General features: G+C 46.0%; 1 protein-coding gene across 2 annotated transcripts in view; it reads right to left on the bottom strand.

The window, feature by feature from the left end:
* Positions 1–17,374, bottom strand: part of SLCO2A1 (solute carrier organic anion transporter family member 2A1) — a 101,647-nt gene that overhangs the window by 18,995 nt on the left and 65,278 nt on the right. For both annotated transcript variants that reach the window (XM_019542976.1, XM_019542977.1), the window contains exons 5-7: positions 16,279–16,441; positions 7,889–8,107; positions 2,899–2,997 (exon numbers count right to left, since the gene is read on the bottom strand). In XM_019542976.1, the coding sequence (XP_019398521.1) occupies positions 2,899–2,997; positions 7,889–8,107; positions 16,279–16,441 (481 nt within the window). The remainder of the gene's footprint in view (positions 1–2,898; positions 2,998–7,888; positions 8,108–16,278; positions 16,442–17,374) is intronic.

Below are 17,374 nucleotides of genomic sequence, written 5' to 3'. Positions count from 1 at the left end.
ATAGTGGGAGTTATTACTTCTGGTCAGCTGTTCCTGCAGAAAGCCTCTACTCTGTGTGCTCCAGCTTCCCCATCAGGAGTTGGCTTTGAAAGACCAAGGCCCCAGACAGATTAATTCCCTGATAAAGTGCAGTCTTGTTAATGCAGGTCCAGCCAGACACCAGCTTGGACTGGCTCCTTCTCCCTCCAAAACATGGAGCTCAGGAAGAAGTCAGGTGATTAGGGTGTGAATGGAGATGCCTACCCAGCTGGTCCATGGCAGGGCAAGGCAATGCTTGCCAAGCAGTTGAATGACAGACTCTAGGTCCATGGTTCAGGAAATTAAACGGTATCCTGCATGTCTTGCTGTCAGCAGCAGCAAAGCAATAAGTGCTGTTTCACAAGTCTGGTTGCAGTTCTACTGCATACTCCTTGGTTAACTTGAAGGCTAGGGCCACAGGTTGGCTGCACTTGGCTGGATGTGGGCTTAGGTATCCACCTGGTCCCATGATATGGATGAAAACCACAGCTCTGCCATTGCATTGTAAAGGATGTAAATCAGGTCTGAGAGGGCAGAGTGCAGAATTATCCCCTCTGCTGCTACTACAACATGCCATGTTCTGGTGCACAGGGCAGACATCACCAGGTCTGTTCTCACTAGAGGTGGAGCAACATGTCCCAACGGCTCTGCACTTCAGGATTGCCCAGAAGACCAATTAAATAAGCATCAAAATGTGCTGGAGGAGGAGGATTCAAAGATTCTCCCAAGAAAGCATTCAGTTAAAGGGATTAAACCCTCTCTATTCCTTCATCCTCTGCCTTTGGACACATGGTTTGACTGCACACTTCCACGCAGGGGGCTAGAACTTATAGCAGCTACTTTCCTGTAAATAATTTCTCTCCTATCATTCCCAGGTTTAGCTGCTTTCTTCTGGCTGCAATTAAGGGGGTGACCTGTTGTCGCCTGCGCGAAGGGAGAAATGGTGTTAATGAAAGTGATTTCTGAATGTACAAGCTCCAGGGCCTCACACCCTTCACTGGGAAGAAAGATGAGAAAGTCATGCTGCTTGCTTCCAATGCAGACATCCTTCAGAAGAGGCAGCGTTACTCATGGGAGGTCGAAGGATCGTTTGAGTTGGCATGGAAAGCGCATCTCCCCATTGTTAGGATTTTTATGAGTGGAAAAGGAACAAGTAGCAGTCTTAAGCCTTAGCTCTTCTCAGCCCAGACTTCCTGTCGTCCAGGAATAAACTAGAGACCGCTGCAAGAAAAGCCCACACCCCATCTGAACAATTGCCCAACTTCCCCAAACAGGACCAATCTACTTTGGGGTGGGTGACATCATCATGGAGCGACCACACAGAGGATGCTAAGTCGGTCTGTCACCATGGAGATGAAGCCTGCTCTTTTTTTGCTATTTCCTGCCTCAGCTCATTTATTTTCCTTATCTGGCACCAGACAAAAATGACACATGGGTTCCAGTTTTTCTAACGAAACACAGGAAAAGCCATGTTAATGATGAAGCTATGGAGAATGCTTTAACAATAGGCCACAGCATGCATGATAAATGAAGAAAATGATCTCACATGCTGGGAACTAGAACTGTAGGGAGATAAGTTCTCATCTCACTGTTACCGCTCTCAAACAACGTGGTGATCTGTTTGCCCAAAACATGCAATAATACCCAAAACAGCAGCGATCCCAAACATGTGCTTATAGCAGTCATCGTTGTTTTGTGCTTGGGCAGCATCCAGTCTAATGGGGTCCTGATTAACAATGGGACTCCTGCATGCTGCTACACTTTGAATACTAAGAGTAATACTCTTTGGGCGCAACTACGCAAGACCTATTCATGTGCATTAGCCTAATGTAATGTGCATTAAGGGCATGTATCTACATGTGCTCACCCTTAATGCACATAAACAATAGTGAATTTAGACTAATTGTGCCTAAATTTGACACCTGCAAATGTAGGTATCATTTAGGTGCAATTAGTTAAAGCACATTTATGCACGTGTAGATGTGACCTGGCACTAACTTTAGTGCTGGGTCTGCCCAACCACTAAGGGCACATGGCAGGGCTGCAGGGACTTGGCACTAACTTTAGTTGACTCTCAAAATCCCTGCACATGTAGACACCTGCCAAAAATCGTGTAATGTGCATTAGCTCAATGAGGATTAAATTTAGTCTTGCTAAAATGTACGTGTAGACACGCCCTTTGTATTCTAGAAGGATTCAGAGGCTGATCCCTGCTTCCCCCATCTTCTACTGAGTGCCAGGTACATTCTGCCCTGAAGAGCTAATAACCTTTATAGATGAGACAAAAAAACAACAGGAAGAGAGGCACAAGAGAGCAAAGCGCTGTGGCAGATCTGTGACAGCCAGGAACAGAAGCTGTCCACTATGCAGTAAGCATAGATAGCCCAGGCCAGCATCAATAGTCCTTATGCCTGGCCTAGGTCATCTTTTATTCTTCTGTAAATGAAAAGGAAGTTTCCAAAGCACTCAGGCCTCTACCTGTTCAGCTGTAACAGCCCCACTCAGAAAGCATCATCTTCTTTCTTCCCTGGAGTTTCAGAAGCGGGCTAGTTTCCAGAAATCACTACTGCTATTTTAAATTCAGTAAACAGCATATCAGAATATTCATAGGCAGATTTTGGTTCAATGCAATCTTTGTCTGCCCACCTAATGTTATCAACATATCAGCTTTCCCCAGAGAGGAGACTGAACTGACGGTTATAGCCACTTTGCATAACACCGTGTGGCTATTCCGGGACATGTCTTTCCACTGGGGTGGTCGCGACAACCAGGACATATGTCCAAAATATGACGTATGCCAATGTGACTCATGTCACTGTCTCTGAGTCTCACAGGACTCTTGGAAACGCCCATGCTATCCCAGACCTGTGCAATACTCACTCATGTCCACTCTTCCAATGTCCACGAACAGCCGCAACACGACAGACCCCAGCAAGAATCCGAAAGCTGGGCCGAACACAGCAATGGCAAACAGGATCGCTGACAACGAGAAGAGGGGAATGCCAGCGTGAGTGGGCCATTATCAAGAGAGAAACTGCTTTGCTGCAGATACTGCATTTATCTTCCCTTGAGAGGCAGGGAGGATGTCACAACACATGGGAGAGAAGTCATTTCTTACCAATTGACAGATAATTAATGCCTTCTCTATTGTGCAGCTATTATATTCACTGTTTATCCAACAGATGCATTAGAGAGGGGAAAAGTAGCTGCCAGTCAAAAGGATCTCATCCAAACTGACAAAAATCAAGGTCTCGCTGAGACATTCAATATTGAAATCACTGCTTCCAGCTATGCCCTGTGCATGAACTGCCTACTGCAGTACTGTGAAAATACCCAGTGAAGAAATATGGTGGCAGGAGCAGTGAGGAGCTAATACTTCACTTTGGACCTAGCAGGGACCAGGCACCCTCATCACCCACTGAAAGGAGAGACAGCAAAGACTTCTCAGCACGTAGAGGTGCATGAAATTTTTCAGTGAAAATGGGGGAAGGGGAGGGGAGGGGAGGGGAGGGTTAGTGAAAAATGCAGTCACTGACACTAAAATACCCTGCAGATTCACCTCAGGTCTGTATAAGTTTGCGTGGGTCTTTTTTAAATGAAATGTTTTGATTTTTTCCATTCAAAACAATTTTGCCTTTCAAAATGTCTTTCTATTTCATTAAAAAAAGTTCAACTTGAAATGAAACGCTCCAATGAATCCAAATCTAATTTTTTAGATCTTTAAATTTGCCATTTCTTTATGCCATTTTTTTTGGAATGGCCAGTATGCCAAAAAAAAAAAAAAGTTTATTTGCATAACCCTACTAACACCTTGTTGTATCTGGTCCTCAGTGCCCAAAACCACACAACATATATACTGCAAGCTGTTAGTAGGGTTATGCAAATAAACAATTTTTGGGGGGTATATATACCTGGCACTTTCAGTATCTGACTACAGTTGATCACTAATATATATATCTAGTGAGAACATATATATGGTGAGAAAGTGTAGTCAGATACGGGAAGTGGCAGGTAGTGTGACACTGAACACCAAGTACTGTTGGCTTCCATCCAACAACACACTCAACCCATCTCTCTTCTGCAAAGCACTTAGCATTAAGGAAATACTAAAGTCTCATAGACCTTAGTGAGACTTGAACACATGCTGAAGTATTTTGCCTAAGTGGGACCTCCATACAATTTAGATATGAAGCAACCCAAGAGGTCCATGCTACTTCAAAGGGGTTCCTATTTTTAAACAGTTTTTAAAAGAAATGAGATGGTGCTTTAATTCCCAAGATAAACCGAGGTTTTCATAGGCAGGGTCACTAGAGAACATTTTCCCTTATTAATGATTGAAACACCTTACCACAGGAAGACACTAAGGCCTAGAACTTCTCAAGGTTCAAAAATGGACTGGCCATTTGTGTGGATAACACAGGTGCCCTGATTTAGGAACATCTGTGCTAACATATGCTTGGGAAGAGACCATAAACCTAGTGCCTCAGGGTGTCAGATGTACCCCATTAGTAGAGACCGGGAAAGGGGAAGAAGATGATGTCACAGAGGCCTACTGCAGGCCTCCCTCTGAAGTCTCTGGTGCTGAAACAAATGGACCATGCGGCTGATCCAGCCTGGCAACTATTTTGTCTATAGCATGATGTACTCCAGCTTTCAGCCATTTCTACCCGGTGAATTTACGGTGCCTGGCAGCAATGCCTTCAAAGAACACTGTGCCAACTCTGTACAGGCTGGCTCCAAAACTAGAAGCTGTGTGGCCACATCCGCTTGGTGCTTCAGGCAAGCTACTTGGCTGTACTGAGAGAAAGGGTCAATTAGCCCATCTCCTAGCAAATCAGCTCATTCAAGGCACTGCACACAGCTATGCTGTTTCTGGAAATGCCACTGTCCAGTATATTAAGTTTGTGTAGATGCAGCATTTGGGATCCAAAAGGCTATTAACAGCACACAATCCTAGAAGCATCAGTTCCTTATAGGGAACCTATGAGCAAAAAGCAGAGGTTACTTTGTACCTGTAATACCTGAGGACCTGAGTCTCAAATCTGCAGCTACTTTGTGAGAACTGATCCTTGGGGCTGGATTTCCGCAAGAGCTTGGCTTCCCACTTGACACCTAAAAAAGCAGCCAGATTTTCAGAGCTCAGCGTCTCAGGTGCTGAGCTCTTCTAAAAATCTGGTCTCCATTGTGGGCATTCAGTGGATGAAAATCGAGCCCTTTTAGTTGCCAATCAGCAGCTCCCATCTGCACGAAAGGTCTTGGTGACTTTGCTGTCTACCACAGTCTGTTTGAACCCCCTTTGTGTTGAAATGGGAATGGAAGAATAACAATCAGAATAAGCATTTATATACAAACCAAACAAAAAAACCTCCTGCCTGAATTTTATAGACAGACTTCCTTTCCTGCAGAAAAGTTAGGAAGTCGGGATTACTTACTAGAATACAAAAAGTTAAATTTCCAGTGTTGAAGTGACTTAGGAGCCTCATAGACCTATTTCGAAAAGAGACATGACTTCAACGGGAGTTAGGCACAGGGCAGGGAACAGAAAGCAGAGCAGCTGATCTAGCAGGGGAGCAGGATCAGAGAGGCACTTGGGGAGACTGCGGGACTAATTTGTGATGTGCCTGCCAAAAAAAAAAAGATTGCCCCCCTGCCTGCCATGCACTAAGGCATATGAAGCACATGGCCCCCTGGCTCAGCTGAACTCCTGTATCACTTCCCACTGCAGTTTTCAAGCAGGTGAACTTTCAGATGGCAAAAATATGGTAAGAGTGCCAAAAAAAAAAAATCACCTTCCTATCTCCATGAGAGCAGCAGCTCTTCAGAGCCTGTGACCCTTCCCTTTGCAGTGCCTGGCTGCCACCTCAGCAGTAAGTGTCAGTTTTAAACCCCAGCCACAGACTTTATGAGCCTTAATTCTGTTGTAATTGGCTCCTGAAGGGTATATGGGATCCATATACATATAATAAACATAATGATCAGGAGGAGGAAGGCCTCTGAGATGTTTTTCCTACTCATTTTCCCCCTGTGGATGGGCCTAGTGATTTCAGAGAGCAAAGGGAGCAGAAGTTCCAGTTCATGGATTACTGCTGGATGCTGGTTGGCTCTAAACGGTGGCCAACTATCCTGCTCCTTCCTGTTCTAATACCCATACCATATTACCACAAAATGCAACGAGAACAGCTGACTAATAAGGGGAGAGGCAGTTGCAGCATTTCTATGTAGGACAATTTCATTGTAGTATCATGCAGTAGTGAGCAAGACATGACCAAGGACAGGGCAAAACATCAGAGATCCCTGCTCTCCACAGCGTCAGATGTTGCTAAGATGGCACGTGGCTTCATCTAAATGCTGTGACAGACATTTTCCTTGCTAGAGACTGCCACTCTCATTGTGGTGTCTGATTGTTCCGAGTCCAATTTGTTCCTTGGGGAGAGAGGTCCCTGATGCATCTCATTATACGCTCTCAGGCTTGGCCTCTGTCTTTGTGTAAAGTGCTGTGTTTAATAGGTACTTATTTAAACCACTCGGACATTGGGCTGGTGGAAAGCCAAGCGTTCCACAGCTTCAGACAGTCTCTCCAGAATTTCATAGAATCATAGAAAATGAGGGTTGGAAGGGACCACATTAGTCCAACCCCTTGCTCAAAGCAAGACTATCCCCCAACTAGGTCATCCCAGCCAAGGCTTTGTCTAGCTAGGTCTTAGAAACCTCCAAAGGAGACTTCACAACCCCTCTGGGTATTCTAGTGCTTTACTACCCTCCCTGTGAAAAAGGTTTTTTTCCTATTATTTAACTTCATATTTCCTAATATTTAACCTCAACTTCCATTGCTACCTGTTCTGCCATGTGCCACCACTGAAAACAGTCCAGCTCCATCCTCTTTGGGACCACCCTTCAGGGACTTGAAGTCTGTTATCAAATCTCCCCCTCAGTCTTCTCTTCTCTAGACTAAATAAATCCAGCTCCCTCAGCCTCTCCTCAAGTCCTGTGCCCCAGCCCCCCAACCATTTTCATTGCCCTCCACTGGACTCTCTCCAACTTGTCCACATGCTTTCTGTAGTGGGGGGCCCAAAACTGAACACAATATTCCAGATGTGGATGGACTGTCTAGTAAACGTGGTTGAAAAATAGTTTCTGGTTCCACAGAAAAATTACTATTATAAGGGAAATTTTGAAAGTGAAAGCATTTCTAATTGAACTTGAACCTGCCTCCTTGCAGGTGGTTGGACCCCAGGATCTCTTGAGGTTTCTTTCAGCCCTGTTTTGGTGATGGTACCACTGATACAAAATGGTGCAGCAGTGCCTTATGATTATTGTAATTTGGGTGTGTTATATACCTATTCCTTTCTTTGGGTTGGCTCTTACCCATACTACAGCTCCATTGAGACACCACTTTCTCCCCTTTTGGCAAAGGAAGAGTGTGCATCACAGGTGTTACTAGCTGTGGATAGACAGCTTAGCCCACAGGGGATATTGGGAAGATAAAACACATGAACAAATGAGTTGCCATTTTGAATCAAAATATTTTGGGTTCTAGACCCCTACTTTTTTGAGAAGCTAGCATTACCTTCTGTGGGAAGATTTCACCTTTTGTTGAAGAATTTTAGTGGATGAAAACCTAATATTTCTCTGAAAATGTACGATCAGTGCCCCAATGTCTAGCCCAAGTTCATCGTCAGGAGTATCACCACTCCCATTAAGTGCCCTGTTCACCTCCTCATCGACCTTTCCCCATGCTTCACTCTTGTGATGTTTCTTGTGTGGCTTTACAGAGGAGCCTTCCTAGACAAAAGAAGGGTGGAATCTGCTTTGCGTAGTACGAGCTCTACAACATCACACAGACCAGGCCTGTTCTAGGAAAAGTACTTACCAACATACAGGGGAGAGTTGTTTGCCTCAGCGAAATCATCCACGTAAGAGATCCCAAAAGGTTGAATGGGAACAGTTCCAATTCCAGCCAGTAGCTGAGCTATAACCATTATTGCCCATACACTAGTGGCCCCTTTCTGGGATGTCTGGGTGATGTTTGAAGGTGTCTGAAGCTTCTCCACCTTTTGGCAGAAATCAGCTTGGACCTGGCTCTTATTACCTGGAACGAGAATGGTATGAACATTATAAACCTGATCATCCACTCACTGAATGATATGCTTGGCCACTGCAGCTGATCGCCTCACGTCCTATCATCCTCTATGCCACTGTCTTCTGCGAGGCTGATTTGGTGTAACTAGGGGCATAATTAGTCCTGCAGAACCTTCCTGAGATGTGACAATGCATGAGAAGAAAATGGCACATACTTCCCCAGCACTCCCAAGAGCATGGATCTCACTCCCTCCCTCCCAATGTGTGCCAAACCCAGAAATGAGGCATTCAAGCCAGTCTAGAGGGAATGCCCCGCTGCTGCTTTTGAGATCTGCCTAGGTTTGGGGTTTGTGGGGTAGGGTGGGCTTCCCAGAGGCACTCTCAGGAGAGCCACAGAAGCAATCTAGATACAAAGAAAAAAGAAAAAAGAGTTTGGTTTGATAAAGCACAGGTCAAGTTCACAGAGCTGGCTTTCTTATTTATAAACTAAAAGGATCAGATGCACTGAGAGAGAATAAAATCCACCATGCCACTGGTACAACTGCTATTTGGAGAACTTCATCCAATGGCTGGTGATGGAAACTCTTCTCAGCAAGTCAGAGCTGAGGCTGAGTGAAAGGTCTAGGCACCTCTTAAACTTCCCAAATGGTCGTGCATTCTTTGGAGCTAGAGTTCAACTTGAATTTCTCATTTTAAAAATCAGCAGCTGTCATCACCTTAGCATGTCTTCAAGGAATTGCATTCTATTAACTTAAGGTATCACTGCATACAGGGAATCAAGTGTGGAATTTATCTGAGCTTTAGGGGCAGTTCAATTAGAGAAGAAAAAAACCAAATGTATCCAATGTACTACCAGTACTAATAGCAAGATATTAGGTGTTCACCTACCTAGCACTATTGTTCCAAGCTGTATGTTAACTTTTGACTGGAGACAAAGGATTATTCTCTCAAAAGCCTAAGGAAAAATCAATCCAGTCTATGAATTAAAGTGTTTGCAGGTTCCATTTTGAAGCAGGCAAAACAATAAGGAATATCTTGGGAGAGAGAAATCCAAAGCCAGACCAAAATAAAGGCATTACAGAACACACATAACAACCCCAGCGCACTTATCATTAGCACTTTCTATACTACTTCCTTATTCATGACACTTTCACCATTCCTTTCACCTCTTTTTAGCTAATGAAATAACTTTTCAGCTTTTCTGTCCTTAGAGCAAAAAGTAACAGAACCAAACCAAATGTTTGTCAAGTGGTCAAGGGTTTTTACTGGCACAATGACTGACCATTTCCACTAGCCACAAAAATCCTCTAGCAAGTTCCTTTGAAGGCCATTGTGTATGGAACCAGCTTTTTTTTTTTTCCCCCGTGGCAGGGCACCTTTGGTGCCTGCCACTTTAAGGGCTAGAATTAAACAACAGAGCAGCCTGCAGGTGGCTGCACGCCCAATCAGGAGTCACATGGGCAGCAGAAGGTCACCTGATTGGGAAGTGGGACCAGCTGCTACATATAAGACCAGGGTTGGCGCAGCAGGGCCAGCAGCTTGCTGCTAGCAGCTGGAGGGGGACCATTGCCTGACTGGAGCTGCTGCTCATATAACATCTTGGAAGTATGGGGCAGGAACTATGGGGATTGCAGGAGGTTCCTGGTCCTGGGGCATGACTGAAAACTATACCCTGCTGGGACTGGATGGTGTGGTGGTCCCCAGGAAATGCCACACTAGTTGCCTCCCTAGTGAAAGGTGAGTATGGGGTAGCCTCAGCCCCCACAACCTGGTGGGTAGCCCCAGAGTAGGGACAAGCATGGGTCCAGGCATTATCATCAGGCCTGAAACCCAAGGGGCATAAGGCCCTGAGGCCCCAGCAAAGGTGCGGGGGAGGAGTGGCCCCAGTGAAGGGGGAGTGTAATGATTAGTAGGCCACATGGAGTACAGTCCATCTGGGCATCTGAAGGACTGTGCAGAGAGGGCATAGAGCAGGGTCTGCATAGGTGGGCCTGAAGGGCTGTACAGGGCCATGCAGAGTACAGTCCGAGTGAGGCCTGAGGGAATGCACATAGGCTGGCCCCAGGAGTTTGATGAGTGAGCCCTAGTGAGGGGGCGTGAGTTTAGGCTCCAGTGAGGGGGCGTAATAGCCAAGGTAAATATACAAACACCTGAGGTTTGATGATTTTTGATACCATCTACAAGGCATGGGACATGGTGTAGAGAAGGTCAGAGCCATGTACATCACCTTGGGAATCAAGGCATAAAATGTGCAGCCTCCTACATTATTACATCTTCTTTTATACACCAAGTTGTGGCACGTGACACAGGGCAGACTGCCCTAGACAGGTGGGCAGGCTGACATTGGACTGGCCTTGTGATAGCCCCCCATCGCATTTTCAAAACAAAAAGACCCTCCTTCCCCACTGTAGATTTTACTTGAAAGAAAAGCAAAAGTCATAGAGCCATAGTGAGGATTACTCCCCTGCCCAATATTACTGATTCCCAAAGGGATTAGGCACCCAGTACTTCTCAGAACTCTCTTAGGTCTCTATCTGCATCTTCAGATGTCTAAATACCATTAGTTTTGGTGTTACATGATTCAGGACCTTTTCAAAATTGCTTGGCAAGGGCCAGTTTTAATAGGGTTGGCTTTAAGAGCAGGCAGGAACAGACATCAACAGGCCATGAACTGTAGGAAGGTAATATGTTGTCTATGCTCACTGCATGAAAACACCCTCAGAGCCAGCTGGGATTTCAGTGTCCCACAGTTCTGGGCAACTCAGCTGTCTAACAGTGGCCAATTCAACTCCCAAATCACTTCACAAAAATGGAGTGAGGTCCAGCAGAGCACCTTGAAATCCCGCTGCCCTCACTGGGATCGAGGGAGGTTAAGCAGCTTCAAGATTGGGCCTCTGTAGAGGAAAAGGAATAATGAGACTGTTTCATGACCACTGTGTACAGTGCCGCAAATCAAGCCATTGGCTTGATGATCATTGGCAGGAGTCATTCACCATCATGGAGCTCCTGCCAGTTTCCTGTCAAATCAACACAGAGCCCCAAAGCAGGGGTGAGGCTTGGGCCATCTTACAGCCCAAGGGCACAAGGCACGATTGAGGCAAATGCATGACATCCTCCCGGTGCGCAAGACACATTATGTGATGCATGAATGGCACAGCAAGAAAGCATCTAAGGAAGCGAGCTGCAGCTCATTAAAGCTTGTGCTGTATGTATCTACTCTGCTGAGTCTATAGGGGCCAAATCTACCCTGCCTTCTACTTGACCTCAGATGAATATGGCTAACAATGTCTCTCAGCAAGAAAGCACAGAGTGGCGTGTCAGTTCAGCTATCTAAATGTATAAAGCCAGAATCAAAAACAGAACCAGAGCAAATGCTCCCAGCTCTTCAATGCATGCCATTTGTCAATAAAAAACAATTCTTGCAGAAAAGTCAATGAGCCCTGCTCATTTTGTAGCTTGACAAGCTGTGCTTCAAAGGCCCCTTGGTAAAGTTGCTGCCACACTTGGCATTTCATATCCAAACCATGATCCAATCTGATAATCAGTCAACACTAAAACCAAAAATCTTTGGGGGTAGGGAGAAAGCAAGCAGCTACAGATCTGGTTGTAGGTCTGTTTCTCATATTTATCAGAGGGTAAATCCTGGAAAATCTTTCAGCTCAGCAATATTTAAATAATATTGAATAGAATCTGGGCTTCAGATCAGCACTGACAACGCCAACTTTCGCAGAGCTGAGTACAGCTGACGTGCAATATATCAAGGCAAGGGGACTTTGTCTTCAGGCTTTCTTACCCTCATGAGAAATGAAGGAATAGATACCCATGTCAGAAGCCCCAGCTGAAATTAGGGTCTCATGTTCAGACCTGTATAGAGTAAGAACATAGAGGGTAGATGGAAGCTGTGAAGGGAAGCCATTTACTCACAATTACAAAGGAGGTTAACTGCAAAGTCAGAAGTAGGCCCCAGCTCTCCCAGATACTTACTGAACTGGACTATGTAGCTTCTAATGTTTAAGGCAGATCCTTTCCCTACTGATCCGAAGATTTATGCACCCTCTCCCTTCCCTGCCCATGCACCTGCAAAACACGTGAGGAATTGCAGCCACCCCATGAATTTCAGTCTGAGAGAGAAGGCATACAAAAGACAGATGTGTATTGAAAGCAGGTGTTTGGTGGCCTTTCCGAGAGGAAACTGCTTTTTAAATGAAACAAGGGTATTTGAAGGTGCCAGGATCCTGGCTGCCACATTCTCTCTTCTGTCCTTCCCCATGCAATAAGCACTGTGGGGAAAATTTTCCAAAGCACCTAAATGCCTGAGGAGCCTGAATACCATTGCAGAAGGGTCTTAGGGTCCACCTATACCAGCTCTGCAGGGCTCTCTGGAGTGTCTGTCTCAGACACACTCCAACTCTCGACAAGCCCATCCTGGAAATGAGGTAGTAAAGCTGCTGTGGAAAGTATCCCAGTTGCTGCTCCATTGATCTCTGCCGCCCTGTGTGCTTGAAAGCAGCAGCAGGGGAACACCCATGGGAAGGCTCCAGCACCTCAGCTCTAGGCTAGCATTTGTGGAGCAAGATCTGGTGGCTGAGATGCTTTAACAACAGCTCTCCTGGGAGCTAGGGATGACATACTTGTATGCCATGAGGAACCAAAGGCCAAGGGAAGTCAATAGTATGTAGGCTCCCAAGTCACTTGTACAAATGGAGCTCAGGTTTACATGTAACAGAGATGCTTTTATACATTGTGCCCAGCATGGGAAGGGTTACCCTCCTCCTGAACCACCAGTCCCTTCCTATCTTCAGCTACCACATGAGCTAACAGCCTGTCTTAGCATTGACCATAGCAGTCTACTGGATTGGGCCAGACTGAAGTCAGGGAACATGGGGTCCAATCTCAGCTCAGCTACTGACATAGTTTGCAACCCTGGGGGAAATCAGTCCATCCCTCCGTGGCTCAGTTTCCCCATCTCTCCAATGAATAAAGCAGATGGTCTATTTTTCTTTGTAAAGTCCTACATGGGGAGAGCCACAGTACATTGCTTGATGAGTGACGAGTTAATGAAGGGCACACCACCGTGGAAGGAGATTTCATTGAGCTTTATTTACATGCCTCTCCATTTAATTTTCTTAGGTTACTCTCTCTACTTAATTAGAGAACAAACAGCAGTAATCATTTTCAGAGTGGGATATTCAGAGGAGCTCAGTTCCCATTTCACCAGCAAAATATGTGGTGAAACAGAGGGAGATCTGACTCCAATTTGCTGAGTACTTCCATATGAGGCCTCTAGTTAGATGCCCAAACAGGGGGGTGGGGAAGGGAAAGTTGAGTTCTCATTGAACCCTGGCTCAGATTGAGGACACTGACCCTTTGAAAACCTAGCCCCAGCAGGAAGAATTTACAGATTCCCCATTGGCACCACCTCAGCCTGAATCAGTACCACTCAGAGCAATGCCTTTTGTCATGCAGCTGATGGGGCTTTGGCTGGCAGTGTGTGGTTTAGGATCGCTGCCTGGTAAGACCGGAAATGGGGAGGTGCTTGCACGGATGGGAGGCAAAGCTGATTACATGTAGGGAAAGTTTTGGATCTCTGCCCCTCCGTGTTCTAGGATGTGCACATGGAGAAGAAAAAAATTGCACAGAGCAATGTCACCCCCCCAGCCAAGACAACTGCTTTGACATCAGGCTGATGCTTCTGAAGGCTCAGCCTTGAGAAGTAGAGAGACACAGAAGCAGGAGGTTGATGAGGAGACAGCATATCCAGACATGAGTCCCTCAGTACTCCTCTGGCATTGATCCAGTTTGGCATTCACTTAAGCAAAAAGACATAGTAGGCAAGTCATGCATGGAGACAGCAATGAGCCTTGGGGAGTGCTGGAAGATATCAGGGAGGAAGACCAAGAGATCTGAAGGCTTTCCAAAGGCCTAAAATGCTCTGGCTCTGACACATTGCAGTTATGGTGAAGAAGGAACACAGATAAAGTCATAGCTGTGCATTTCTGCTGAGCATCCTAGAGAGCCACCCACAGTGTCCCCAGCATAGCCTTTCCTCAATGGTTGAGGAAACTATGAAACTATGGCAATGCTTCCACACACCCCTGTACACATCAACTGTCACCCAGAATAGAGCATTTGTCTCAGTAAGGTGCATGTTTTCTGAGACAGGGACATTCTCTATCTCAGTGTTTCTCAACCTTTTAAGTAGCAAGTACCCCCTAACTTCTGAAATTTTTAACAAGTACCCCAACACTCATTTTTCCAGGGGATTTTATATGTACAGACTAATGTGTGCCATATGTTGGAAGAAGGGCTATGTATACAAGGCCGTGATATGACAGATATCTGATCTGGTATGGGTAGGGTTGCCACCTCTTACACCAGGGATGCACAACTCAAGTACATATCTGGGCTAGAGGTGATGTTGGCCAAAGCTAGGAGGGCTGAACCCAGTGCCGTGCAAAGTGCAGCACACCAGGGCAAATTATTACTGGGGAATTTAAAGCATGGCACAATGTGTGGTGCACCAAATTTTTTGCCATAGTTTTGAGAGGAAAAGAAGGTGAGAGAGAGAGTGCTGGGGTACCTACGTACCCCCTGCCTGTGTCTCGTGTACCCCCAGGGGTAAGCAGAGCATAGTTTCTCAACCTGTGGTACACCTGACTCCATGGGGTGTACTAAATGTCTATGATAATTGGGGTATGCTAAATATCTATGATAATTTATAGGATGGTAGCTGCTAGAGGCCACAACTGAGATTACCTAGTACACACAAGGGATAATCTATCTCTGCAGTATCAATAGACTGGGAGAAGAAACAGAAGTGAAGCAAGCAGGGCTGACTGGTGCCTCCTGAGCTGAGGGGGGTGGGGCAGAGGGAGGCACGATTTGTTGCCAGGCCTGGGGTCAGGTCAAAAGCCCTATATCCACTCCTATATGTCTGTGCTGCGGGTTAGTGCCCCCCCACCCCAACATGCCACTGGCCTGTGTGGCAAAAAAACTGCTCCATCCCAAGTGGTGCCGAGTTGGGTGCCAATCTCAATGGGGGCATGTGCCCCACCCCACGCCCTCCGTACCAGTTGCCTGTGGAAGCAAGTTGTCTAATGTCACAGAGCATGTCAGTAGCAGAGTCAGGAACCAATACCAATTTTCTGCAGCCTCAGTCCACTCCCAGAACCCCAGGATCACACTGCTGCCCTGTGAATAAGTTTATCTGTGGATCATCTGATTTTAATAGCTTGAACAGTTGTTTTTTTCCCCTCCCTCAATTGATCATTAAATGAAATGGTATTGCCAACAGTAGCAAATACTGTATTTTTTTCCCCCCAAAAACCCAGCTGCTGGAAATTGGAGTGAGCATTATATGTGAAGAAATACAGCAATAACAGTTTCTGCCACTTTCCAGGCAAAAGTGAATGTAAAATCTGCACAAGTTTCACAGGGAGTAGAATAATGAACAGGTTCTTCTCCCTTGCTGCTGCTACTTAGTTACTTACCACAAGGAAAGATCTTTTTTTCCCTTCACTCTGCCTTTCAAAAACAAGGTTTGTATTTTATTCCGAGGCACCATGCATATGAAAAAATATGGTATTCACTCTCAAGTCATACAGTTTTGGAGAAAGCAACGCAAGCTCTCTCCATGATGTGAAAAAACAACTTGGTTTCCACAGATATAGTTTGGAAAACAAAAGTGCAGAAAACACTGAGGGATATGGAACATAGACCCAGTCTTGCCTTCAAGGAGGAGTTTATGTATAAAAGGTGTGGAGGGACTCAACAGCATGAGGCAGGGAGTCAGAGAAGATAGGAGAAGCCCTAGGGCAGCAGGAGGGAAGGGTAAATAAAATGAAAACTAAAGGCTGGATTCTGTCCCACCTGTTAGGTACCTAAATGCATTAGTAGCATAGGTGAGCATATCTGTGCTAGTGTTAACTACCATGGAAAACAGTAGTGACCAAGACACAATGGCAGGGGACTCATCATGTTCTAGCAACCAGAATACCAACTTCCCAGGGCCCCTGGGTATGCACTGTGGTTGTTAATGCACACTAAAAACCCATGCTATTGCAATTAAACTGCCACTGCTACTGTTCTGGCTAGGTTAAGCTAGCCAGCACATGTTACCTGCTTTTTGCTATGTAGGCATACCCTGAAAGACATACTCCAAGCAGATGTCAAATTACTTACCAATCTCTATTCTGCTGTACTGGTATGGCTCAGAGAGGAAGTGTGGAAGGGTCACCAGGAAAGCCCCCAGGGCCAGCAGGAGGCCACCAAAGCCAATAAACCGTGGGCGGTGAACTCGGCTGCCAAAGTAGCTGACAAAGACGATGAGGATGATGTTGCCGACCTAGGGTGGGGAGGACAAAAGGAACAGAACAATCAGCAGCAAATTAGAGAGCTCATCAACAAAGCAGGGACCTTTTCTAGACTTGATTTCTGGTTTATTTTATCTTTGGGACAGGTCTTGTTTCCTGCAGTGTGCATGTGCAACAGGTAGTACAGGGTCTATTCTTGGTTGAGGAGTCTTCATGCTCCAGGGCATTTGTACATGACATGGATTTAAATTCTACCTAAACTGAAGCAGTGGTTTTTAAAAAAAAATACTGCTTCAATTTGGGGTGAAGTAAACCCCCGTGTTGTGTACACATGTGTCCACTTGATCCTTACCTGCCTCTCCAGCAGCAGGAAGGAAAGAGCGAGCTGCTGGCAGGCAGAGCGGTCCTTGAGCTGCTGGTGTGTGTGTGGGGGGCGGGGGGGCGGTTAGTGCTTCCCTCGATGGCAGCAGCAGCACCCCGCCAGGCACCAGCCCAGGCAGTCCTGCGAGGCACCAGAGCAGCAGGGGGAAGCACCAGGCCCCTGTGCAGCTCAGGCAGGCAGGCTCCAGGGCAAAAAAAAGTATCAGGCTGCCCGCTTTTTTGTGTGCATTTGTTGCCTTCTGTGGAGCCTGCCTTCCTGGGCTGCTGCCAGGCTGCTTGCACAGACCCTGAGCTGCATGGAGCCTGGTGCTTCCCTCCACAGCTGCACGGTAGGAAATTAAATTCCTTGGAGGTGTTTTACTTTGCAGCACCCCAAAGTCATTTAAGGTGCATTATGCCACCAAATGTGCTACAGCAGCTGGAATTAACACACAATACGCTGCTGAACGTGCAAACAGAAATGCCATTAAAGTGGTGCAAAAGGCATCTAACCCACTTTAAACCCGCTTTAAAGTGTCATCTACAAACGCCCCCAAGTCTTCAACATGAAAAGGAAAAGGACAGTGGATATCAGTGCAAAGTGC

This window comes from Crocodylus porosus, unplaced genomic scaffold (assembly GCF_001723895.1).
Source record: "Crocodylus porosus isolate Cpor-Errol unplaced genomic scaffold, CroPor_comp1, whole genome shotgun sequence".
Lineage (NCBI taxonomy): Eukaryota > Metazoa > Chordata > Crocodylia > Crocodylidae > Crocodylus > Crocodylus porosus.
Note: the sequence above shows the minus strand (reverse complement) of the source record. Positions and strands in the feature narration are given on the sequence as shown.